The 27,270-nt window shown below is 42.0% G+C and overlaps 1 protein-coding gene and 1 long non-coding RNA gene across 2 annotated transcripts; both read left to right on the top strand.

Moving 5' to 3' along the window:
* The first annotated feature begins 367 nt into the window (after window positions 1-367).
* dusp7 (dual specificity phosphatase 7) lies at window positions 368-15,769 on the top strand. Its single transcript, NM_199774.3, is given in 3 exon segments — window positions 368-973; window positions 3,580-4,008; window positions 13,464-15,769. Coding segments are annotated over 3 exon segments (1,125 nt in total). The 5' UTR covers window positions 368-585; the 3' UTR covers window positions 13,772-15,769.
* Window positions 15,770-18,523: 2,754 nt separating this feature from the next.
* On the top strand, window positions 18,524-24,172 carry LOC141376493 (uncharacterized). The gene is made up of 3 exons (XR_012386906.1): window positions 18,524-18,638; window positions 20,922-21,785; window positions 23,432-24,172. It is a non-coding gene; the product is annotated as an uncharacterized lncRNA (long non-coding RNA).
* The last annotated feature ends 3,098 nt before the right edge of the window (window positions 24,173-27,270 follow it).

Raw genomic sequence — 27,270 nt, 5'->3', positions numbered from 1 at the left:
GTTTTTATTCACTAATGTTTAATGGAAATATCCAGTCTAATGCACATCTCTGCACCGAAACAGATATTGCTTGGGTCACGTGATTGTTTTATTTAGCTGTGAACTGTCCCTTTAAGAGTATGCCATTGAACAGAATGTTCCTCTATTCCTCACGGACTCATTTTGACATTCCTTTATACTCAGCAGCACACATATTCATGAAAACTCCACTGTTTTCATCCCTAAAGCAAAGGTTTTGTGAGAATCCAGATTTTAGCGAGCGAGTCTTTCCCTCAGTTATTCAGACCAGAAAACAGAGTCGCTGCGCCTTTAAATGCTCCAGCTGAGGCTCCGCCCACTCCCGTTTATTAGCGCCTGTCAAACGGCCGTCGGAAGAAGAGCAGCGAGCGGACGGACGGAGACATGCCCAGCACTCGACGATCCTCCACCGCCGCGACTGCTCCAGCGCCTCCTGCCCTCTCCTGAGCATACCCGACCGGCCACCGGTGGCCGCCGAGCACACATGGATTTCCCCGCGGAGGATCTGCTTCTTGTGCTCAGCGCGTGATCGCCCGTTCCCCCCGGCAGCCTCGGCCCGACTCCCCCATGAAAAACACTCTCTGGAGCGGCGTGAAGATGTCGAGCAAAAGCGCGGAATGGCTGCAGGAGGATCTGCAGGCCGGCGGAGGCTCGCTGCTGCTGCTCGACTGCCGCCCGCACGAGCTCTTCGAGTCCTCGCACATCGAGTCCGCTATCAACCTGGCCATCCCTGGGCTCATGCTGCGCAGACTGAAGAAGGGCAACCTGCCCATCCGCTCCATCATCCCGAACAACGAGGACAAGGAGAAGTTCGTCAAACGCTGCAAGACGGACACGGTGCTGCTGTACGACGAGGCGACGGCGGCCTGGCCGGAGAGCGGCTCCGCGGGCTCGGTGCTCGGCCTGCTCATGCAGAAGCTGCGGGATGACGGATGCAAAGCCTTCTACCTGGAAGGTAAACACGAGGAGTGCTTTTAAACCGAAATACACGGCGGAAAAGTTAACGAGGGAAAGTGTACTTTTAACCCGAGGATGAAGACGCACTCTTGTGACACCCCTCCGCTTAATTTCTCCTCAGATGTGACTTTTTTTTCGACGCGTTCTGTCATTTTCGCGCCGTGATTTTAACCGCGAATTCTGAGGGAGAGAGACGGCGGAGATGTTTTCAATTAATTTCCTAAAATGGCTCCGCCATGTTGTCTTTCACAAGGAAAACGAGCGTTTCATGAATGAACGACCAAAACTCCGAATCACGCGTATCTCTTGGTTTTTTTCAAGATATTGACGCGTTTTGCTTTGATATTTCGTGCGAATATCGCAATATGTGGCGTGTTTTGTCGTGGAAATGGTGTTTAGATGTGTAATTCTCGCTCTCGCCACCATTCACAAAATCCTGTCAGAGCTCGAAACACATCTGCGCGCATTTCCCTCATTCAGACACTGAAGACTGCATTAATGATTATTTATCTTCTTTACTTCACTAGTTTTGATTCCTCTGCTTCAGCCAGCAGTGACAGATGCTGCTCATTGTTATTTGTTTGAGTTATTAAAGTCACAGTTCACATTAATGTGAAGACAGGAAGATATTTAGAGAAATGATAACTCTTGACAATCAGTGACTGAAAACAGAATTTACATTTCTGCTGGAACTGAAGCTCTGCTCTACTGATATTCAGTATTTGACCAGTTTACTGCTTTATTACATGTCATATGCGGTTAGCAAGGCTACTGACTGATAGTAACCATTGGACTAGGGTGTAATAAATGTGTACTAGAGCTTACTTTTAAGACATCTGGAATAAATATAAGAAGCTGTTTTGATTGATCACTGGTCAATGCTCAGGAGTGCCAGTAATATTACCACTAACTAGGAGTCTCAGAATGTTTATAATAGAACAAATCATTTTAACGAGCACATCAGACTGTTTGTTTATAATTAAACAAATCATTACAATTCAAAACAAGCACACAATAATCAATTGATGATCAATTAACTGTCAATAAGCCTTTTAAACTTCATTCATTTTCTTTTCGGCTTAGTCCCTTTATTAATCTGGGGTCACCACAGCGGAATGAACCACCAACTTATCCAGCATATGTTTTACGCAGTGGATGCCCTTTCAGCTGCAACCCATCTCTGGGAAACATCCATACACACTCGTTCACTACAGGCATGTTTGGACTGTGAGGGAAACCAGAGCTCCCGGAGAAAACCTGCAAACTCCACACAGAAACGCCAACTGACCCAGCCGAGGCTCGAACCAGTGACCTTCTTGCTGTGAGGCGAAAGCACTGCCTACTGTGCCACTGTCGCCCATCTTTTAATCAATAACCCTTTATTAGTGGTTAATCATGAACGTTATTCATTTCTCAAATGGATAAGCATATTATCTAGCTCAGCTAGTACATTTACCTTCACTTGCATTCACTTTAGTTAACGTAATAACATTAAAATATCAGTGTAATGTTAAAATATAAATATTAACTAAATGACTTCAGTCTTTAACACATGAAGATTTTCAGAATATGCACGTTTGGAAAGAAAAAACACTCAGCGACACATGATCCATTCTCCAGTGTCTGTCAGACGACACCATTGACATGATGCAGTAGTGCTATAGTAAAGTACTTCAATTATTCTGCTGTGGTGATTCTACGGTAGCTATGGTAACACAACAACTACAGTTATATAAACACAAATGACTCTACAACTGTAGCGTGTATCGTAATACAATACACCACAGTTTACTGTAGTAAACACTATAGTATACTACGGTTTACAAGTTCACTATAGCTAACACTACAATATGCTCAGGGTTGTAAATAATATATGTATTCAGTAGAACACTTTAATATGGTTCAAGAATACTACAGTATTTACTATAAATTACTATAGTATTTACGTCACATGGGTAGGCCTTTATTTACAGTAACAATATTTTTGTTTCGTTGATGAACGGTGGCCATTATGTCATACCAGTTTTACATTATTAAAGATCCTGTGAAGTGCTGTGAAATGAGCATTTTATTATTTAAAGTTTGACGTAATAACTGTGACTTGAAGAGAGGGCGTGGCATATAGTAGCCCCTCCCCCATAAAACAGCCAATAGCGTGTTGTTTTTCTCACAGCTCTGCCAGTGAGAGTGGTTGAGCTCAAGCGCATCAAATGAACAGCCAATGAGAAGAAGAGGGCGGGGTATGCCAGACAGGAGAGAGCGTGTGATTGGTCAGGATATTAGATGAGAAACTGCTGTATGAAGTGATGTGCTTGATCCATTTAGGTGGAAGAGACAAACCGAAAATGTTTTATCTGCTCAATGTGAATGTCGTCTCTGTTTCTGGACACTCTAGATCATAGATATCATCACGACTAACACACTGATGCTCACATCTACTACATTTTAATATTAAAGGGCTTTTAATGTTAATAATTCATCGATTGTTAATTGAGAGCTTTAGCTATAGTGTAGTGTGAATGATCTGTTGAAGGCTCAGTGGTGTAGGTGTGTTTGTCCGTGTATATCTTGACTAATTATGGCCTGTAATCTGGCCTCTTGCAGGAGGATTTAACAAGTTCCAGACTGAATACCCAGAACACTGCGAGACCAACCTGGACTGCTCCTGTCCCAGCAGCTCTCCACCCTCGTCTGTTCTGGGTCTTGGTGGACTGCGTATTAGTTCGGATTGTTCTGATGGAGAATCGGACCGGGAGCCTGGCAGTGCCACGGAGTCCGAGGGCAGTCCGTTACCCAACAACCAACCAGCATTCCCAGTCCAGATCCTACCGTATCTTTACCTGGGCTGTGCCAAAGACTCTACCAACCTGGACGTTTTGGGCAAGTACAACATCAAGTACATCCTGAACGTCACTCCCAACCTGCCCAACATGTTCGAACACGACGGGGAATTCAAGTACAAGCAGATTCCCATCTCTGATCACTGGAGCCAAAACCTATCTCAGTTTTTCCCTGAAGCCATTTCTTTCATAGGTGAGTTTGACTGTCGGACGTTTACACGCTAACATTGGCCATATTGTGGTTTTGTTGTTGGAGTGGATGAAAACTGAGCTTCTGAAATCAAAACATTCACTCAATACAGAGCTTGTGTGATTAATTTATTAATCAGTAAAATAATAACAGTAAATAATATTAGACTAAATATTCTTTAAGACACTAGTGTTCAGCTTACAGTGACATGTAAAGGCTTCACTAGGGTAATTAGGGTAAAGTTAGGGTAATTAGGCAAGTCATTGTATAACAGTGGTTTGTTCTGGAGACAATCCAACACTAATATTGCTGAAGGGGCGAATAATATTGACCTTAACATGGGTTTAAAACAATTAAAAACTGCTTTTATTCTAGCCCAAATAAAACAAAATAAATTTAATTAAAATTTTCTCCAGAAAAAAACTGTTGTAGGAAATACTGTGAAAATCTCCGCGCTCTGTCATTTGTGGAATATTTGAAAAATAAACTTTCAGGAGGGCGAAAAATGTGGACTTCATCTGCATGTACATTCGCTAGGGCCGGGCAATTAATCGAAAAGTCATCGAAATCGACATTCAGAACCTACCATCCATCTAATTTCTCCAGGTCATTTTTTTCAATTACTTTTCCTACTGTGTGTGGAGTCTTGTGACCCAAAGCTAATTTATACTTATTTTATTAGGATTTATGCCTATTATATTATTCTGATATTATATTTCCTCTTAGTGCACGTGTATGGTACAGCACAGCTTTTGTATACGCGTGTACTTCTCAAAAAAAATGTACTGACTACATGTGACACCGTCACGTAGCACAAGCTTTGTGATAGTGTGGAGAGCCGTGTTTTAGGCAATGTGTTTTAATTTCAGTTATTCACTGTTGATGCTCAATAAATAATCGTAGATAGGGTGTTCACTTCAATTATTTGAAAATCAAGTAATGCACCCTTCATTCAGAAATCTCCCACTTGTAATAGGTGACTATATTTACTGTACAGAACCTGTCAGGGAACTATGAAGGCAAAAACATCAAATAAATAAAATAATCGTTCATTAACTGTAATAGATTTCCCAGTGATGGGTTGCAGCTGGAAGGGCATCCGCTGCGTAAAACATATGCTGGATGAATTGGTGGTTCATTCCGCTGTGGCGAACCTGAATTAATAAAGGGACTAACCTAAAAGAAAATGAATGAATAATTGTAATCGAGTTAAAATGTTTAATTAATCGAGATTTTGATTTTAGGCCAAATTGCTCAGCCCTAACATTAGCAATGCGCCTTACTGGGAAATTATGCTATTTTGTTGTGATATGATATCTCTTACAGTATTATTAACTTACAAATACTATATTATCAGGAATTTGAAAAAAAAAATCATGTAATCATACTAAAGTAACAGGTAAGGATATAACGTGATTACTGTACTCCTCTTCGTGACATTACAAACCTGTATGACGTATTTGTGTTCAACCAAGAACATATCTGTGAAACGCTTCAATGGAAGTCAATTATGACCAAATATGCTTGGGTACCAACATATGAATTATCTTTTGTGTTCCACAAGAGGAAGTAAACAGGTGTGGAGTGAGTAAATTGCATAATTAGAATTTCTAGATGAGCTAACGAGGTAACCATTCGTTTCCTCAGTGTTTAAAAATGCAGTGTTTACATCTGATATTTCCACACAAACACAGGTGATCTGGGGTACTAAACTGAACACCAGTATTCTGCTCACCTCATTGGCAGATTACTTTACTTGTTTTAAGGAAAACACTCTTGACTGATTATTTCTGAAATCAAGACTTCATGTTTTATTGTCTAAAAAATGCTTGATTTAATAACTTAGATTGATTTTGCTTTAGATCTGAGTAAGAACAGCTTCTGTTTGCAGTGTAAGTGTTCCTGTGGTCTCCTTGAGAGAAACGCTCTGTACACTGGTTACTGATGCTCATTTTCTCTAGACGTCTCTCAAGCGGCGGTCAGGCTTTCCCTGACTGATGTAAATCGAGGACATTAGTGGATCTCTGCGCAGAGGAAGCAGAGATCATTGATTCAGTGAGCTGTACAGAAGTGATCAATGTAGGCCATAGATTACAGAGCGCCAGCATAATGGAGAACTGGACCGTGAATGGAGACTCACACAGGCAGATTTCAGCCTCATTGATGAAGCACCAGTAGTGTGGAAAACCTTGGTAAAACTGATCCAATGTAAATGTCCCGATTCATGAAAGTGTTCGTAATTTCCAAATTACACCTGCTGCCTAGTGCCCACCGTGTGAGTGCTTGAATCTTATTGCAGTGGCGTAATACTTCAAGTTTGCTTATGTCTGTACAACTTACTGCTTAAAACAAAGCTCGTTGCTCAGACCAATTTTCATGCTATACTTGTACAATTACGGAAATACAAAGAAGTAAATATTGCCAGTTACCTTATTATATATTCTTAAAAATGAAAATTATATTACTAGCATGGATTATTACAGAGCACACAAAGCGGACTGGCTGGAAAAATGCTGTTCTCAAGCTGGACAGTTGTAGATGATCACCTGATATTTTGATGCTGGCTAAAAGTGCTTTGGTAAATACACATTAATTGTTAGACATATTATTTTTTACATTTATGAAATATATTCAGATCTTAAAAGGGTTTCTAGAATGCTCATTTTTAATTAGGGCTGCACGATTAATCAAAAAAAGATTGCGATCTCAATTCGACCCTTCACACAATCTTAATTCAGCTTTTCTACAATTCAGCCAATTACATTTTCAAGGTCAGGAGAGAAAAATAAAGTTGGTCACACTAGTCTTCACATTGTTTCATATACGTTGCTCAGCAACATGGACACCTCTAAATGATGTTAAAAGTGTCACATACTGTATTTAAAATGTATAATTCACCCAAAAATGTCATTTCTGTCTTCATTTAATGATGAAGTCTGTTCACGTCCACCATTCCAAGTCTATACAAAATAAAGCATTTTAACCAACAGTAGACCTACACATACTGTAGACTAATATTATTATTGTTGTTTTACCCTGTTTGAGAAATAGCATTAATAATAGCCTACTCATATTAAACTTTATTTTACATCGACAGAATCGTGAGAAAATCCTGATCTTAATTTTAAGCAAAATAAATCCTCATTCTCATTTTAGCCAGAATTATGCAGCAGCTCTCTTTTGAATACAGATCATTATAAATCAGTAATCCACGTTTAACTATTTCAGCTAATGTTATGAAGCATTGGTGAATCTGGAGGATTGGGTTTCAGGAGGAAGTGTCTATTTATGCGCAAATCTACTGCTATATTTGCCAATGTTTCATAAATGAGGCATTTACAAATATAGAAAGAACTCAAAGCCTGAATCTACAGATGAATAAAGCGGAAATGGTTTTATCTGACGTGTTTCTCTGCCGATTTCATCTGTTTTTTTTTTTTTTTTTGGTAATGTCACACATGCATTTTGTGGCAGACGCGGGTTCACACTTTCTGAAGTCATTTCCTTCAAACATCTTGACTAAGATTATATTTGCATTCACAAAACGCTGCCTGTTTTAAAGCCTTGACTGCATTAACCTCTGTGTTGTTCAGATTCACTGCCCTTGGTTATGTTGGTGTTGTTTTTGCCCCATTGACTTCCATTTATAATGACATTTACTGATTGTAAAGCCATGACAGCATATAATCACGCATTCGCTGTTGGGCAGAGGGACAGTGGGTAATTTTTACTGTTGATCATTAGTTGCAGTGCAGAAAAAGCTTTAGTTTCTGGCGTTTATATGGAATATAAAATGCTGTCATGGCTTTGTGGTTAAAAAATGTGATTACAATGGAAGTCAATGGGGCAAAAACTGCCCCCAACATAACCAAAGGGGAGTAAATTCACCCAGAGTGCGTTGATGTGTTTTTGAAAAATGTCATAGCATATTCCCAAAATATGAGTCAAAATCAGATCTGTCAGCAATCATTCCATCTGCTGAAACCCAGAGAAAACTGTGGCCAAATTAAGACTCAAAATCAGCCCAGAGAGGATGAAAACGAGCCAGCAGCACACAGGGTTAAAGTGAGCTGGTGTTTGCATTGATGCGGCTGCAGTCTGAGAAACGCCACAAGTGTTTGAAATTTAAATAAAGTGTCATTGAGTGTTCGGTGTGACAGTAATCTGGCCGTGTGCTAAATCACACACACACTCCTGCTTCTGACAGGAACCCGCTGTTCTGGTTTCTGCCACTCATTCTTAGCTTTTGCCCTGTCAGAGCGTTTCCTTCATTGAGTTTGTGAGAAATATCTGACATGCTAGTTAATCATGTGACTTGTAAAACATTGTTTGCTTAAAAAAGAAGCCTAAACCTGTATGACCGGAGGACGAGTCTGTGAAGAGCAGACGTTCAGTGAGCCTCATCCATCAGACATGAACAGAAGGAATTCAGTTATGGGTTACGTTTTATAGATGTTAGTTGAACTGCTGTGAAACCTGTGTGTTCTTCCTGGCCAGATGAATACACTGAACATTGATGCACTGACATCATCATATTTTAGTAAATAAATGGATCTTTGTGTGTAAATATATTGCTGTATTTAACTTTTGGTAAAATGGTGCCATGAGGTGCGCCTCAGAAGATGAAGTGCAGTGAATGCGGTGGCTTTTGGAGGCGTGAGACGCTCTTTTGGGAGCGCAGACAGATGCTCAAGACAGTTCTGGAGGGAATAATTATACTGAAATGGTTAAGGCATTGTAGAATGACCAAAACATAATTGCAGATGTTTTACAATGTGGACGGCCTGCTCATAACTAAATCATATGTCTCTTAATGCGTATACTGGAATTTATTCAGTGAAAGTGTTTCAATTATAGATAATGCACATTTATTTTCAAATAAAAAGTGCAGCCTACTCTGTTATGCTCATGAGTTTATGAATTATTAGCTTTATACGTTTAAACCTGAAGGGGAGTCTGCGTTCATGGACACATAACTAACATAGTTGTATCTTAAAGGTGGGATTATTCTAATTATGAATGAGTTTGTACACGCTATTCACAGATAGTTGGACATCATTAACATGCATAACCATCAAATCTGATATTTATGAGGCGTTTGCAGACCATGAGAAGTTTTCAGGAAGAGTGTGTTTTTACATTAAGCCTTTTGTGTTTAAAATAAATCTAGAAGACCTTTAAACACACACACCTTGGCTAAAAAATAAAATTGGGCAGTCAGTGACGATCTAACAGCCCAAACTGGACGAGTAATCAGATATGTGAAAAGTACCTGTGCTGTCTGTCTAATCTGTGTATTTGGTGACTAGTCTAGTTTTGGGTTTGTTTGTTTTTAACCAGCACGTTGTCTATTAGACGTCTATTAAATGCTAATTTGCTTGGTGAATTGTGCACAATTTACATCAAGTTTACTTCTATATTTACAAATGTTTCATGAATGAGCGACACACAATATTATTATTCTTGTTACAGCACTCCTGCAGTTATGAGAGACTAAGAGAGGCTGAAAGCAAACTGGTGCATTAAACCATCACGACATCCTGTTATGCGGCTGGACGTTGTTGTCGAGTGTGTGAACGCTTTCGCTTCTGCTGTGTAAACACACACCCTTCATGTGATCGTTTGTGATAATTATGCTCCTGCTTAAACATTAGGAAGCGCTGCTGAATGAAACCTCCTGTTTCGATGAGGAACAGCCCAGCTGAGCAGCTCTGTGGTGTTGTGGATTTACAGGCTGTTTTCATCAAGCTGATTGGGATAATTCACCCCAAAATTATTACTGTCCTTCTAGTGGACAAACCTTTGAGTGTCTGTATTCTGTTGAACACTAAAGCAGATATTTTGAAGAATGCTGGAAAGCGGTAACCACTGACTTTCATGTTAATAGTCAATAGTTACAGGTTTCTAACATTTTTCTAAATATTCAAATTTGTGTTGTACTGAAAATAGAAGCAGTGAGTAAATGTTCATTTTTGGGTGAACAGACCCTTTAAGTTTAAACTATTGACTCTCGGCTGTGTTTCCCGGTGAACTATATTCCCACTCCAATGGATGAATGAGCTAAAACTGAAGTGCAGCTCCTGCGATGTGGCTATTGTGGATTTAAAGATGGCGTTATGGATGCTGAAGTGATATATTGCGCAGCTCTGCTGTTGATGTAATGGTCAGTGAGCTGTGTGTGTTTCTCCACATCCATCATTGGCGGAGCGCATGAGAAATGGCCACTTTCCTCTGCTTCTCCTGGCACTAATGGCTCTGTAGTACGTCATGCTCCACAAAACCAGATGCACTTTGTCTCTAAATAATGTATGGCTTTAATTTCCCCATTCACCAACCTAGAGCTGTTAGAGAGGGTGTTTGTCACATGATCAGTGTTCTGGCTGAAGTTATTATTAACCAGTGTGTGTGTGTGTGTGTGTGTGTGTGTGTGAGTCACTGAGTTCAGCTTGATGTGCTTCACTGTACGAAGGAGACTTTATTTTACATAACCTTTTTGGTGATTGATGCATGCTTTGCTATACTCTTGAACAGATTCTGAGCTTAGTTTTACCAGTTATGATTTTTACTGACTGACTGCTATTAATCAGCAGACACGTACATGATAGATAGATAGATAGATAGATAGATAGATAGATAGATGATACTGTATTTCTATTTCAGAGCATTCAGATGTACTGTATAGTAGCATCGTGTTTATTTCTGACTCTTCTGCAGTGGAGATGTTTTATTTGTTTATCTAGATCAGCTGACTGCAATAGACTGAAGCCAGTGGATAAAGTAAATCAAATTTTTCAGTTTAATTATTGCTATTATTATGTCAAAAGTGATTACATATTCATAGTGAACAGTGGCATTGGTTAGTAATTAGCTTTATGTAATATGATGGCGTGAGCTTGTACATGAACACACCATCACCATCAAGTGTTCATCGTATAACTACTTATTTCATTCACAAATTTAAAGCATCAGCATGTCCTCACATTTGTTCTTCCAAACTCAGTATATAAATACTTGGCTTTATTAATAATTGTCCATACGGTTATAGTTTGAAGCAACAAAAAAGGCAATCCAAACACCTTCCTTGGCATGGTTTTGAATAAATGAGATGAACAGAGCATAACCTAAACCTTTGTTTACTCAGTTCAATACATGGATACACTCATTCACAAAGCTAGTCTAATATTTGTCAAAACATCAAACCTCATTGGCTCTTGCTTCATATGACTCGACATCACCCGATGGAGAGCCAATGAGCTGCGATTGAGGGTAATGAGTCACATGTGATCTGTCATTCAGCAACAGCCATGCTGGGATTTTTATTTTAACAATGATCTGTTGGAGCCCAGCTGGAGAGACAGGTTTGTGCTGTTTTTAAAATCACACACCCCCTTTAAAAAAAGCCTCAGGCCTATAGCTAGCGCTCTGCCAATCTGCAGTCATTACACTTTTATTTGCTAGCTCTGAATTACAAAAACGGCTGAAGAAATCTGGGAAAGTCTGTCTGATCATATTTTTCATTATTGCTTGTATTTATAATTCTATCAATATTTTGTTTTATTGTTTATTTTATTCAACAGCAGTACAGTTGAGTAACTTTATTATTTTAATTGTTGAATGCAGACACTCAGTGCTGTTTTGTTTTTAGTAATGTGTAATTGCACTTGCATATAGATGATTATTATTTGTTATTATTATTAATATCGTTTTTAAACTATCATATCATTGCTTTCAAATCAAAAAATCATCATTGCATTAATAATTGCCAATCTAATTGAACATTGCTCTGATTTATCTGCTAATTGCCCTTCCCCTTCAGACTGGCATTATTTCAACTGTACATTACTGACACACACACACACACACACACACACACACAGTTGATTTAAACTGGTCAAATTAAACCAGAAAGTTTCAGTGCTTTATTGAACATTAGCACGGCAGGGTTATTATAGTTAAGGAAAACGAAAAGTTCAGTCAGTTAAGAAACTAGAGTTGACTGAAACTGTTTTGTGTTCACACAAAACTAAAACAAACTAAAATTATAGCAAAAATATCCATCGTTTTCATCTTTGTAAATGTGTTTAATACTTTAACCCTTTATAAGTAAATCTGTGTACTCCGCTCTGCAGGTGTTTGACCCATACGACACCTGAGTCTGTAATCCTGCTGCCATTGGCCAGATCAAGCCAGTCCTCCTCCAGTCATTCTCGCTGTTGCTCCTGTGACGGGAGTCCTGGACAGGACAGCATTAAACACAACCTGAGCTGACACTTCATAGTATTAATGTAGCACATCTGTGCCCAATAATGGGTTTATCAGTGTATTAGTGATCACGATCGCCATCAAATCGTTCTTCTTAAACAAATCTTCTAAGTGAACTGTTTGAATTAGCTCACCAACTCGAACTGAATCATTTGAAACGATTCGCATCTCCAGTAAGCACTTCTTTTACTTACTTTTTAACATGCCTGATCCCCTTCTGACTCAAAATAACCACTGATTATTTAGTCATTATTACAGTACACCGAGATCAGATTTGAGAAGCGGTGAAGCGATAATACTGCACATGCGTGATTCAGTAAACCGAACACAAGCAGTACATGATCGCCGGCTGCGACTGAAGCAAACGTGGGCTTAACCGAGGGGCTAAAAGAGGATCTGCTGAAATTGTAATGGAGTTTAAATAAGGGAATCATTCTTCAGTCTGACTGTAAGAAACTTCAGGTCATGGTGATGCTGGACTGACTGAAATTATGATTGCTGACTGCATATTTCTGATATGTTGAGTCCAAACTTGGGAGGATTGTCAACAACGGTTTGATTGGCGTTAAAGATCTGAACTTCCCATCACCACTGTGTGTCCAACCTGAGAAGCAGCCCGCACACTTATTGCACTTATGGCTGCTGTCTAGCGGGTGTTGTGTTTGAGTTTGAGGATGGTAGATGGGAGTGCTATTGTGTCAAAAAAAGGTAGCTCATGTTGAGTTGAGTTTTTACTAAACAATATTTATTCTGATGATTTTATATCTAGCACCTAACAAAATCATCATTTACAAAAATAAACCACAAACAAAAAACTAAAACACACTGAAATAATCAAAACTAAACTAAAACCTAAAAACTTCAAATATAAAAACGAGTAAATCTGCCTCTAATAACCAACTAAACTGACTGAATGTGAAAACAAAAATTATTATCAAAATACAATCTAAAACTATTGAAGAATCCAAATGTATCATGAGCTTGCAGCATGGTGGAATCCAGATCTACCTTTTCCAGCCTTTGAAGTGTTTCTGTCTCCTCGTAACCGGTGCACTATCCTGAGGGTGTTTGAAGGCAGGTGTGATGTGAGGGAAGGTGTAGATGTTCACAGGGTATGAGGGTTTTCTTTAGGCACTGTATTGGTCTGGTGTGTTGTTGAAGGCTCATCTTGTTGTTGTTGTTCTTCTGCTCCTCAGATGAAGCTCGTTCCCAAAAGTGTGGCATCCTGGTGCACTGCCTGGCCGGCATCAGCCGCTCGGTGACGGTTACGGTGGCGTACCTGATGCAGAAGCTCAACCTGTCGCTCAACGACGCCTACGATTTCGTCAAGCGCAAGAAGTCCAACATCTCACCCAACTTTAACTTCATGGGGCAGCTGCTGGACTTCGAGCGGACACTCGGCCTCAACAGCCCCTGCGACAACCGCTCGCCCAGCGACCAGCTGTTCTTCACCACACCCACCAATCACAACATGTTCCAGCTGGACTCTCTGGAGTCCACATGAGGGCCGCCGGGCGCCGGCGAATGTTATTGTCCTGCTAACGCAGGAGCGATCGGTCCACGGCGCAGCACACGGCCCTCAGGAGCCCGGCAGCTACTGCGGAGGATTTTACTGCAGCTTCTCTTGCCTTCATGAAACAGACTGTTCTGGAGTTTCTCTGACACACACACACACACACACACAGCAGAAGAAACGTCAGACTTTTGCACAGCGTCGAGAAGAGCGAGCAGAGCGTCTCCAAGGGTGCCAATGCGGGATTTTGTAATATTTGGGAGCAGAAGCCACAGCGTCTGGCTCTTTGTATATTTGCTGATGATGTCCAAAGTAAGTGACGGTGTGTTGGAGCACCGACTGACACAAACATTGTGATTCTCCCCTCTTTATTTTCTCTAGCGCGTGTGCGTGCGCGTTTGCAATGACCTAATGCGTTTTGCACAGTGGTGAAGCCTTTCACTTCTTGGCACTTAAAGCGGTTCTCTGACACACACACACACACACACACACACACACACACACACACACACACACACACACACAGAAGGAGACATTGAGCGGATTTGCTAGGCTGAGATGAGCCGCGCAGCTGCGACACACACACACACACACACACGCACTTAAAACGCTCATTGTTCCTTAACTGCAAGCGACAGATCCACGTTTGTGTCCCGGCGTGTTGCTCCGGGTTCACCTCTTGGCCTTCTCTGGTGATTTACAGTATGAATATATTGTATTAATTTCTACATAAGAGTATATATGTATGGGCTCTGTGTTTGGGCATGCGATCTTCTCCAGGCGGGGCACGTCACCGAATGTTGAGGACTGTTTTTTTAACTACTCCTGCCGCTCGGCGCGGGCGGGCGGCGGGTCAGCAGTGTGTAGCGAAGGCGTTCCTGACGGGAGCGAGCGACTGGACACCGGAGCGGACGAGTGCGCGAGTTAACAGGGTTGCTTTAAGCTGGCCTTATATAACCTTTTTAATTCTTTCCTACTCTTGACTGTTCAATACTCTTTATATCTGACTTTAGAAATCGTCAATTGTATTACGACGTTTGTTTCTTTCTTTGTTGATTTTTACAGAACCGAGATGTAGTAATAATAGACGACTAATGGTCTTTAACGGGTCAGTTGTGTTTGTTACTCTGCAATATACTCCGCAGCCCTCTGCAGTATTTTCTAGAAACGGCCTCGGGTTTTTGACTCCTCCTACTTTTGATACTAGGCGTCCACAGAAGCCGCGGCAGCTCTTGGTTAGCCGGCCGGGGTGAAGCGCGTCTGGGTGCGTTTCCATCCATTCCCTGCAGAATAAATGTGCTATATATACTGACTCCTGTGGCCTTTTCTCATATATCTCTCTCTATATATACAATATTCATCTTGTGCAGATATGCAACAGCGTCGTCCCCTTAATATATGGTTGCGGATGGCGATTTGTCACCCAATAATAACAGCGCGACGCTCCAAGCACCCCGGCGATAACCTGGTTAACTCCAGCATCTTTATTTGGTCTTGATTTCAGGCCGCTTCTCGTGGAGGAATGTCTGCATCAGTAACCGATGGGAAAGAGAGACCTCCTGGTTTAATTCTCTCTGTTGTATATTTGCCAGAACAGTGGACATTTCTTGTAGCTACACAGCGGTTCTGCAGTTTAATAACAGTAAGAGCGACACGCAGACGAGCGAATAAGGAAATGTGCATCTTACCTCACCGAGGAATTTTTCAGGGATTTTTATTTGACAATGCGTCGGCATCGTGTTACAGCTTCATGTCTAAAGCTGTTTTATATGTGATGTAAACATTTTTTATTATTATTACAGGAAAGATACAATCTCTATATATATATATATATGTGTGTGTGTATAATACTGGGCGTGGCAACCGGGCAGTTCAACTCTCTGGTTTATGAAGGATATTAAATTGTCCCTATGTATTGTACAGTATATGAAAACCAATACGAGACTTGTTTGTACTGCAAATAAATATGGAATTATTTTTTTGGTTATATGCAGTCTGCTTCAGCGTGCTTCCTCCCATTCAGTATCACAGAGTTGCTGGAGTTTTTAAAAGCCCATTCAGACATTCAAAATCAGGATTTATATATATATATATATATAAATATACAGCTGAAGTCAGAGTTATTAGCCCCTCTGTTTATTTTTCCTCCAATTTCTGTTTATCAGAGAGCAGATTTCTCCAACACATCTCTAATCATAACAGTGTTCATAACTCATCTCTAATATCTGATTTATTTCCTCTTTGTTATGATGACAGCACATAATATTAGACTGGATATTCTTCAAGACACTAGTGTTCAGCTTAAAGTGGCATGTAAAGGCTTCACTAGGGTAATTAGGGTAAAGTTAGGGTAATTAGGCAAGTCATTGTATAACAGTGGTTTATTCTGGAGACAATCAAAACAAAATATAGCTTAAAGAGGCTAATAATATTGACATTAAAATGGCTTTTAAAACAATTAAAAACTGCTTTTATTCTAGCCAAAATAAAACAAATCAGACTTTCTCCAGAAGAACAAATATTATCAGACACACTGTCAACATTTCCTCAATCTGAGAAACATCATCTGGGAAACATTTAAAACAGAAAAAAATAATCAAAGAAGAATAATCATTTTGCGAATAATTTTGACCAATTGTGTGTGTATATATATGTATATATATATATATATATATATATATATTTACTTTTGTGTGCATTACCTTTAAAAAAAAATATATATATATATATATATATATATATATATATATATATATATATATGTGTGTGTGTGTGTGTGTGTGTGTGTTTCCTTGTGACATCAGATTATTCCCCTTATCTCATTGTCAGATTATTCTTCAGATTATTCTCACTCCGTTTTGACTCATTTCTGAACACTAAACTGTATTTTGTGCTTGTCTAGCCAAACCAATGCCTGATTTAAGAATCTTTAGAAACAAGACGAATCTTCACGACGGCGCATTTGAGCAGTGTGTGTTCATCAGACGTCATCCAGCCTTACAGACGTTTAAGTGAGACTCCTGAAACTCTTCAGCTGTGTGTTCACACACTCTGCTTTCCTCTTGTCGTGTGGTTAGTTTCACACACACACATGGGTTGTGAAGTGTGTGAGGCTCTACATCCCAGGGCTGAAGCGTTCACCGCTGTGCTTCCGCTCTGTAGCGTCATGTTTACACACACAATAAGGGAAATAAGAGAGGACGACGTGTGTGTGTGTGTGTTATAGGTTCTGTGTGTTTACCAGCACTAGACACACGTTTGAGTGAAGCGTTCATCATGTGTGTTTTACTCTGTAGAGCAGTTATTGGCAGAAGATACTGCAATCAACAACATTACTCAGAACTCAAAAACTACAGGGTGTGTGTGTGTGTTTGTTTATATACACACACACACACTCAGAGTTTACCTTACCTGAAAGAAAAATACATGAAGCAAACCTATTTTCATAAAACCAGGCTAAATGAAGACAGAAATACAGACGATTTGGAGAAGTGGTGTTGAAATAACTCTGCTTTAGCTGGACTTTAAGCGGGGTCAGAGGGGTCTGCAGTTTGTTATGTAACATGAAGTGATCTGCCAGAGCGTTCAGCAGAGTAATATTAATACAGCCAGAGTTAGCGCTGAGGCTTTGCTCCAGCATTATGAATGAGCTACAGCAGGTTACATAAAGAGAAACGCCTCAGGAACAAACCCACGGTCATCTCTCATTAACACGGGTTAATGCTAACGCTACACACCGGGGGAAGTCTGGAAGAGATACCGCTGCGGGATACACTGTTCAACAATCACTCATATAGTACATGTGACGGTGGAGTTTAGTTCATATTATGTTCATATCATGGGTTATTTATTAAATAATCTGAGTAATACTCTGTATATTGACTGCTTTTACTCGTTCATTAAGCTAGTAATTTAGCTTCTTTAGATGTGCTGTTTAAATGCTGGTGGTTTGAAGCGCAGTGTTTTTCCTCATGTGACGGTAATAATGCCATAACTGCTGGTCAAAACGTCAACAATGATGATGATGAGGATGATGACACAACAAGGAGCTGGTGGACACGATAGGTAACCATGGTAACAGACCTGTCAGTCACGAGGAAACTACAGGATCTGTATGCTTCAATTGATGTTTATTGATTGACCGTGATGTGTCCGCCACCTCCTGTGTTTCTGATATCTCTACACATTTAGTAGTTTTCTGTATCAGATCTACAAATCTAAACTATGAGTATAGAAATGTGGTGCGTGTGCGACTGACGGGCGGGTAGTGTCTGCTCTGAGATCAGCAGATCAGGGTTCAGTCGGCCCGAGAGCTTTACATGTTAAATATTAATTAGTCAACATCTATAGAGAGCTGTATAACACTGTAAAGCAGAATCTCTGAGCACACACACACACACACACACACACACACACACACACACACACACACACACACACACACACACACACACACACACACACACACACACACACACACACACACACACACACACACACACACACACACACACACACACACACAGAGATCTGGATATTACTGTTCCTGACCACTGATTAAACTTTAACAGACCATTGCAAAACACTCACTGTGTTATCACACACACACACACACACACACGCATGTCCAATCTGCTGAATTATTGTCAGCCTCATAAAAACATTCCGCTTCTATTGGCTGAGGGAAACACCTGCCTAATTAAGCAGGTTACTGTAATGAACACAGGGAAGTGTGTGAAGGGCACTCTGGGTTGAACATCAGTGTCCTGCAGAATAACCAGCGCAGCTTACATCACATGTGCTATGGAGACATGAACAGACAGATGGAGAAATATGATGGATGGAGGAGACAGATGGGGTAAATGATGGATGATATGATGAATATGTAAAAATGATGCATGGATGAACGAATGAATTGACAGATTGGTGGAAATGAGGGATGTATAAAAGGATGAATGGACAGATGGGTCCAATTATGGAAGGATGAATGGATGGAGAGAAGGGTAAACATGGATGGATGGTGACAGATGGGTAAAATTATGGATGAATAGGTGGGTGGATGGATGGATGAATGGTGACGGATGGCTAAAATGATGGATGGATGGATGGATAGATAGACATTCAGACAGACGGATGAATGGGTGGGTGGGTGGATGGATGGATGGATGAATGGATGAATTAATGGGTGGGTGGATGGATGGATGAATTGATGGGTGGGTGAGTGGATGGATGGATGAATTAATGAGTGGGTGGGTAGATGGATGGATGGATGGATAAATAGATGGGTGGGTGGATGGATGAATTAATGGGTGGGTGGATGGATGGATGAATTAATGAGTGGGTGGGTGGATGGATGGATGAATAGGTGGGTGGGTGGATGGATGAATTAATGGGTGGGTGGATGGATGGATGAATTGATGGGTGGATGGATGGATGGATGAATAGATGGGTGGGTGGATAGATGGATGGATGAATTAATGGGTGGGTGGATGAATTGATGGGTGGATGGATGGATGGATAAATTGATGGGTGGGTGGATGGATGGATGAATTAATGGGTGGGTGGATGGATGGATGAATTAATGGGTGGGTGGATGGATGGATGAATAGGTGGGTGGGTGGATTGGGTGGGCGGATGGATGAATTGATGGGTGGATGGATGGATGGATGAATTAATGGGTGGATGGATGGATGGATGAATTAATGGGTGGGTGGGTGGATGGATGGATGGATGGATGAATTGATGGGTGCATGGATGGATGGATGGATGAATTCATGGGTGGGTGGATGGATGGATGGATGGATGGATGAATAGATGGGTGGATGGATGGATGGATGAATTAATGGGTGGATGGATGGATGAATTAATGGGTGGGTGGATGGATGGATGAATTAATGGGTGGATGGATGGATGGATGAATTAATGGGTGGGTGGATGGATGGATGAATTAATGGGTGGGTGGGTGGGTGGATGGATGGATGAATAGATGGGTGGATGGATGGATGGATGAATTAATGGGTGGATGGATGGATGGATGAATTAATGGGTGGGTGGATGGATGGATGAATTAATGGGTGGATGGATGGATGGATGAATTAATGGGTGGATGGATGGATGGATGAATTAATGGGTGGGTGGATGGATGGATGAATTAATGGGTGGGTGGGTGGATGGATGGATGAATAGATGGGTGGATGGATGGATGGATGAATTAATGGGTGGATGGATGGATGGATGAATTAATGGGTGGGTGGATGGATGGATGAATTAATGGGTGGATGGATGGATGGATGAATTAATGGGTGGGTGGATGGATGGATGAATTAATGGGTGGGTGGGTGGATGGATGGATGAATTGATGGGTGGATGGATGGATGGATGGATGAATTAATGGGTGGGTGGGTGGATGGATGGATGGATGGATGGATGAATTGATGGGTGCATGGATGGATGGATGGATGGATGGATGAATTAATGGGTGGGTGGATGGATGGATGGATGGATGAATAGATGGGTGGATGGATGGATGGATGGATGAATTAATGGGTGGATGGATGGATGGATGAATTAATGGGTGGGTGGATGGATGGATGAATTAATGGGTGGATGGATGGGTGGATGAATTAATGGGTGGATGGATGGATGGATGAATTAATGGGTGGGTGGATGGATGGATGAATTAATGGGTGGGTGGGTGGATGGATGGATGAATTAATGGGTGGATGGATGGATGGATGAATTAATGGGTGGGTGGGTGGATGGATGGATGAATTGATGGGTGGATGGATGGATGAATAGATGGGTGGGTGGATGGATGGTGAGAGATGGGTAAGTTGATGGATGGATGTATGTATGAATGAAATGAGGAATGAGTGATGGGATGGACAGATGGATAAAATAACGGAGGGATGGATGACTGAAAGTGAAGGACGGGTGGATGAAATGATGAACAGATGAAGTGAAAGACAGCTGCATGAATGGATGAAAGCTGAGGGATGGATGTGTGTGTGGTATAATGGACAGATCAGTAGTGGATGATGGACAGATGGAGAGTGATGAGCAGAGGTGTAGAGCGGTGTGTTGTGTTCAGCTGACGGCGTCCTGATCCGCGCGTCCACACTTCTGTCTGTCCCCTCAGCAGGAAGGAAGCGCTGCTGGCGGTTTCGCTGACACCGGCAGAAAGCAGACGCGACTCCGCTGTGTTTGACACAAATAGAGGAAGAGCCGTGAACACGATCTGCTTCCTTCATCAGTCCTGCCCGTCAGCACCGGTGGAGGAGCGCGAACTAGCAGAGCACGAGCTCACCATGCAGACCAGCAGGAGAAGAGTTCGAGACGCACGAGCACATGCTGACCTGAGAGTCATGAAGGATACTGATCTGAATCAACACATCACAGCAACTCTGCCCATATCCACACACAGTGGACTGATCAGAGATCAGTGTGGAGACGGCCTCACCGTGAGCCTCACCGTTTCCTCATGTCAGTTCAGCAGTGTACAGGACAAACACTGGACATTCCCCACTCTCACGCTCTTATTTACCTGCTTATTAATTGTCTTGTCTGTCCCTCACTAGACTCTCTGTGTGCACGATGTCCACCGGTGTACAGGACAGCTGAGTGCACACACTGCTAGCAGTGAGGAATCCGTCCATAAGGAGCTAAATGTCCGCTGATGAGCATGAAGAGCAGCATCACCCCCCCGTAGCGTTCGCACAGACTAAATGCCGCCATGCTCACCTCATCATTCACCATCTCCAGACATGTAGACAGCGGTACGCTTTCAGACCGAGCCTGTGCTGCACTAAAGCAGAGCTGTAAACCCAACATCACCTAATGAACCCTGCAGACTGAGAAAACACTGGACGTGTAGACAGAGGAGGGCAGTGTGTGATTAACCAGTGTACAGTAGATGTGCTCATCAACATTCACCAGGCTGAGAATCAACACTAATCCTGCATGATGGAGACGAGGAATCCAGCAGACTGATGAAGCTGAAGCGCAGGTGAACTGAACATGATGATGATGATGATGATGATGATGCACAAGGCCATTCTGCACGCTCTCATCCTCCGCCGACACACGGCACGTGCCCAACAGATGAGGATTACTGAGAGCAAACGGCAGGAAATCTGCTGCGCCACATCTGCCTCACACACACACACACACACGCACACACACAAACACACACACGCACACACACAAACACGCGCACACACACACACACACACACACACACACACACACACACACACACACACTGATCCTGCTCTAATACTCATGTCAGGCGCGTCTCTTCTGCTTGTGTGTGTGAGTTGACCATCTGCTGGTTCACACACTGCAGAACACACAGCCGCTCTATACTGAGCTTTGACCCGTCTTCAGTCCAAATATCTGCAAATTCTGAAATCAAGAAGCTTTCTCTGGGCGGTTTTCAGGAATAATGAGTGAAGATGAAGTCCTGATCTGACAATGATGCGAGCTAAAGGATCCAGTTTCCCCTGAGCCCAGATTATTCTGCCTGCTTTAATGTACAACTCTCCTCACATTTCTGAAAGCAAGAATAAATGCTGCATCTGTCTAGAAAATGCTTCATGATCTCAGAACTTGGAGAAAGTCAGACGGGAAACGAGACACACACTCAGTGTGTACAGCCAACTATTGACATGTTTATTCCTGCAGACGCGATACTGAGAGACGTGTTGCTGTACTGCTGCTCACATTCCTTCACATGTGTAATGACACTCTGCAGTGTGTGTGTGTGTGTGTGTGTGTGTGTGTGTCTGCATAAAGATGAATAATCATGAATAATGGATGCAGAGGTGATCAGTGTGATGAGAGATGCTCTGAAGACTGGACAGTGTGTTCCTGTACCTCACACACACACACGTGCGCACGCACTCACTCACACACACAAACATGCATGCACAACCACAAGTGTGGCGTTTGGTGACTGTCACTTTAAATGCAAATGAGAGCGCTTTTCAGAAGAGGGCGGAGCTACAGATGCCTGTATATCAGCATGTAAGCAGCAGTGTGTGTGTTGTGAGTGCTGGTCAGGTGTGTGTGTGCTTCAGTGTTCATGCATCTGTCAGTCTATGTGGCTCCTGTTCATCTAGAACTCCACATCTATAATCCTCTTAGTCTATGCTGACATCATCTTCAGCAGCTCAAACACTCTAATGGCTAAAGGACAGACGGCTGCTTCTCACTCAGGCCTGCTGGAGATGCTAATGAGATGGAGAGATAGTGGGCGGGGCTTTCCCCCTCTGATGACACGTACAGCTGGAGAATGTCAATCACAGTGTTTCTGCAGAGTCTGATTATGAATAATTATAGATGTATTGTCAGCATGGTTATATTAATGAGCAGATTAATCTTGTTTTGGTTTGAAATGACATTATTGTATGTCCCCTTCATCAGATTATTCTGCTGTTTGAATGAGAAGCTCTCCTCATCTCCTCATTCTGACTCATTCTGGCTGAACACTACACTATATGCTCCACTCATGTAGACAATGCTGCTTGATTTAGGAAGTTTTCCATATTTAAGACAGAAACAGGACAGAAAGTGTAAGAAAAGCCGTTTCTGCAGTGCATTTGCATATCTATCATCTCTGATCTTCATCTCTGATCTTCCTCTTCATCTCAGGTGTGTTTGTAGTGTTTGACAGGTGAAGCTGAAGCTGTCCAGCGCTCCGCTATTAATACCAGCTGAAGAAACGGCAGCGCTCGTCCTCTGAACACACCGGAACCCTCCAGAGACGCAGCACACGCCGTCAGCCTTCACAACACACACGACACACTCATGAGGAGATCTGCTCAGACACAGCGATGATGACTGCTGCTGTACACGCTGTGCTGGAGTGTGTTCTGCTCTGATGTTGGAGTCAGTCGCTCACAGCTGCTCTCTGTGTTTGATTGCACAGCACTCATTAACTCCTGCCTTCATCCTCTGTAATGACGGCTCCATGACATCCAGCGCACGGCTCATCTAGTCTACCTACAGCCTACATAGACAGCAGTCTCAGGAGCTCTGTAGAGCCGATAGAAGTGCAGCATCTGTCATGTAGAGTGTGTGTGTGAGTTCGTTATCATCTGGTATGTGTGTGATGATAAGGGGACACATCTGCTCACAGACATGAGTCATTCTCTCTCTCACACACACACACACACACACACAGACACACACACACAGACACACACACACACACACACACACACACACACACACACACACAGACACACACAGACAGACACACACACTCTTTCGTCTTAGCATCCCATCATCTCCTCTGTTTCCACATGTGAGACTGAAGCTCATCTGGATAATGTGCAGTCATAAGAAGAAAAAACATAACCTGAACATAACTGGAACAAATCCCGAACATAACCTAAAAACAAAACAAAAAAACAAAACATAAACTGAATAATAACCAGAATTTAACCTGAACTTAACCAGAAAAAACTTTACATAAACAACCCAAAACCTGAACATATCCTGAAAATAACCAAAAAACAGAACAAAACCTGAACATAACCAGATCAATAATCTAGATCAATAACCAGAACATAATCAGAACATAATCTGAAGAATAACCAGAACATAACCAGAATAATAACCTGAACATAACTAGAAGAATAGCCACAACATAACCTAAACATAATCTGAATAATAATCTGAATAATAACCAGAACATAACCTGAACATAACCAGATCAAAAACCAGAACATAACCTGAAGAATAACCAGAACTTGACCAGAATAATAACCAGAACATAACCAGAACATAACCAGAACATAATCTGAATATGACAGGAGCAAAACCTGAACATAACCAGAATAATAACCTGAACAACACCTCAACATAAACTTTACATAAACAACACAAAACCTGAACATAACCAGATCAATAACTAGATCAATAACCAGAACATAATCAGAACATAATCTGAAGAATAACCAGAACATAACCAGCATAATAACCTGAACATAACTAGAAGAATAGCCACAACATAACCTAAACATAACCTGATCAAAAACCAGAACATAACCTGAAGAATAACCAGAACTTGACCAGAATAACAACCTGAACATAACCAGAACATAACCAGAACATAATCTGAATATGACAGGAGCAAAACCAGAACGTAACCTAGTTACCATGGCAACATAGAGTGATTAAAACCAAGCTGTGTTCGCAACTATCTCTCCAAACATGCTGCCGTCTGTGTTGACTTGAAATGATGGGATGTTGTATATCAGGGCGTCTGTGTGGAATATATGAGTATACCCTGAATGTGAGCTGTAGCGTTAGTGTTAGCGTTGGCTGTGGAGGCGTCTGGAAGATGTCGAGTGAAGCAGCGGTGAGGATGTGTGGCGCTTCTGGACGTGTTTAATTATGGAGCGCCGCTCACGACACTGGAGGTCCATAAAGCCTCGACTGCAACACCAAGCCAGACTTCCGTCACACTGCGAGAGTGTTTCACCTGTCTGTCACATGCTCGTCTCTACACACACACACACACACACACACACACACACACACACACACACACACACACACACACACAGCAGGAGATCATGAGGCCAACCTCTCTCTCTCTCTCTCTCTCTGTCTGTCTGTCAGTCGGTCGTTTGTTCTCCTTTTGCTTAGTCTCTATTTCAGAGGTTGCCACAGAGGCATGAACTGCTAACTATTCCAGCATATGGTTTACACAGTGCATGGCCTTCCAGCTGCAACCCAGTTCTGGAAAACGCCCATACACACTCATTCACAGACACGTGTGTGTGTGTGTGTCTGTGTGTGTGTGTGTGTGTGTGTGTGCAGCAGCTGCTCTGAAGCCGAGGCCGTGGGAGCTGCTCAGAGCAATGATGTCATCACAGGAAGTGTTCTCCACGGCCCTGAGTCGCGTCTGGGTCACATGTCTCACATTCCTGCATCTCAGATCAGCCTTGGCACCGCACACACACACACACACACACACACACACTGGCCAATTAGAGACGCTGTATCAGATTCCAGAACAGTGTCTGAGATGCTGGTGAAGGCGGCGGGGCATCGACTTCTCAACCGTACACACTTCCCAATGCAGGTCATCAGATACATCAGTGTGTTAATGAACGCTCCAGCGCACTGCCGTCATAACGACAGAGATAAACTCCATATACCGGAGTGCACTGTAGAGTTACTGTGGTGTGTTGTAGTGTAATATACCCTATAGCTGGAGAAAAACTGCACTATTGGTGCATTCGCTTATACTATATATGTGTTACTATAGCAACTGTAGAATCACCACAACAGATCAATCACTGTAGTTGTTGTGTTACCATAGCAACTGTAGATTCACCACAACAGATCAATCACTGTAGTTGTTGTGTTACCATAGCAACTGTAGATTCACCACAGCAGATCAATCACTGTAGTTGTTGTGTTACCATAGCAACTGTAGAATCACCACAGCAGATCAGGTACAGTGTGTTACTACAGTATTGTTCAGACACAGCAGTATATCTCTTGCTGTTCTGCTGTCCATAAGCAGGCTTCATCAGTCTGTATTCTAGTTTTTTTCTTTCTACATTTGAAATGTCTGTGAGCTGACGTCAGATAATCTGCAGCTGTTATGAAGGCATCATAATATAGCGGTCCTCATCTCTCCGTTATGCCGGCTTAATATTCCACACATTCAGAATGATGCCTGAATCCAAGAGCACGGTGTTTACCAGCATGTTTCCCAGGAACCAGAGCCACGGTATTGGGTTACTAATGCCCCTGCAAACAGCTTCTGTAGTGGATCATCCACATCAGGAACGCTCTCGCTAGACCCACACACACACACACACACACACACACACACACACACACCGTTTCCCTGTCCCGACTTCTTGATTATTTTAGCTGAGATCTTGAAAGTCATTCTGTAAACACAATCCTCTCAGAAAATATCTGATATTGACAAAACATGGTCTAGGACACATCAAGCTCATTAACACAGCACGGTTCACAATAATAACTGCTCCAGAGATACACAATAAAAGGAGAGCAATGTTGGCGCATGCACACACATGGTGATGAAGCTAGATTCAGTGTTATTTGTGAAAATACGCAGATTTGGTGTCAACAAAATAACATCATATACAGACTGATCACAAGACAAACAAGACAAAGAGAATGCCTGCTATATAGCTAAATGTATATGCTCAGATGAGAAAGTTATTATTTCTCATGATTCTGAGATTAAAAGTGCCGAGCAAAGCTGTTATTATCAGTGGCAGAAAGTGTGATGAACAGTGAGGTGAAGAGTGGACACACTCCTGCTGGACTCATTACAGCAGCAGCGGCTCTCAGACGGTGTTTATCTGCAGATGTGGATGAAATGACTAGTGTGTGTGTGTGTGTGTGTGTGTGTGTGTGTGTGTGTGTGATACAGCAGCTTGTTAGTCCGCTGATAGTGTGAACGCAGCCGCCGCAGCACCGGAAGAGCAGTAAGA

Source organism: Danio rerio, chromosome 11, assembly GCF_049306965.1.
Source record: "Danio rerio strain Tuebingen ecotype United States chromosome 11, GRCz12tu, whole genome shotgun sequence".
NCBI lineage: Eukaryota > Metazoa > Chordata > Actinopteri > Cypriniformes > Danionidae > Danio > Danio rerio.
This window is presented reverse-complemented; position numbering and strand designations above follow the sequence as displayed.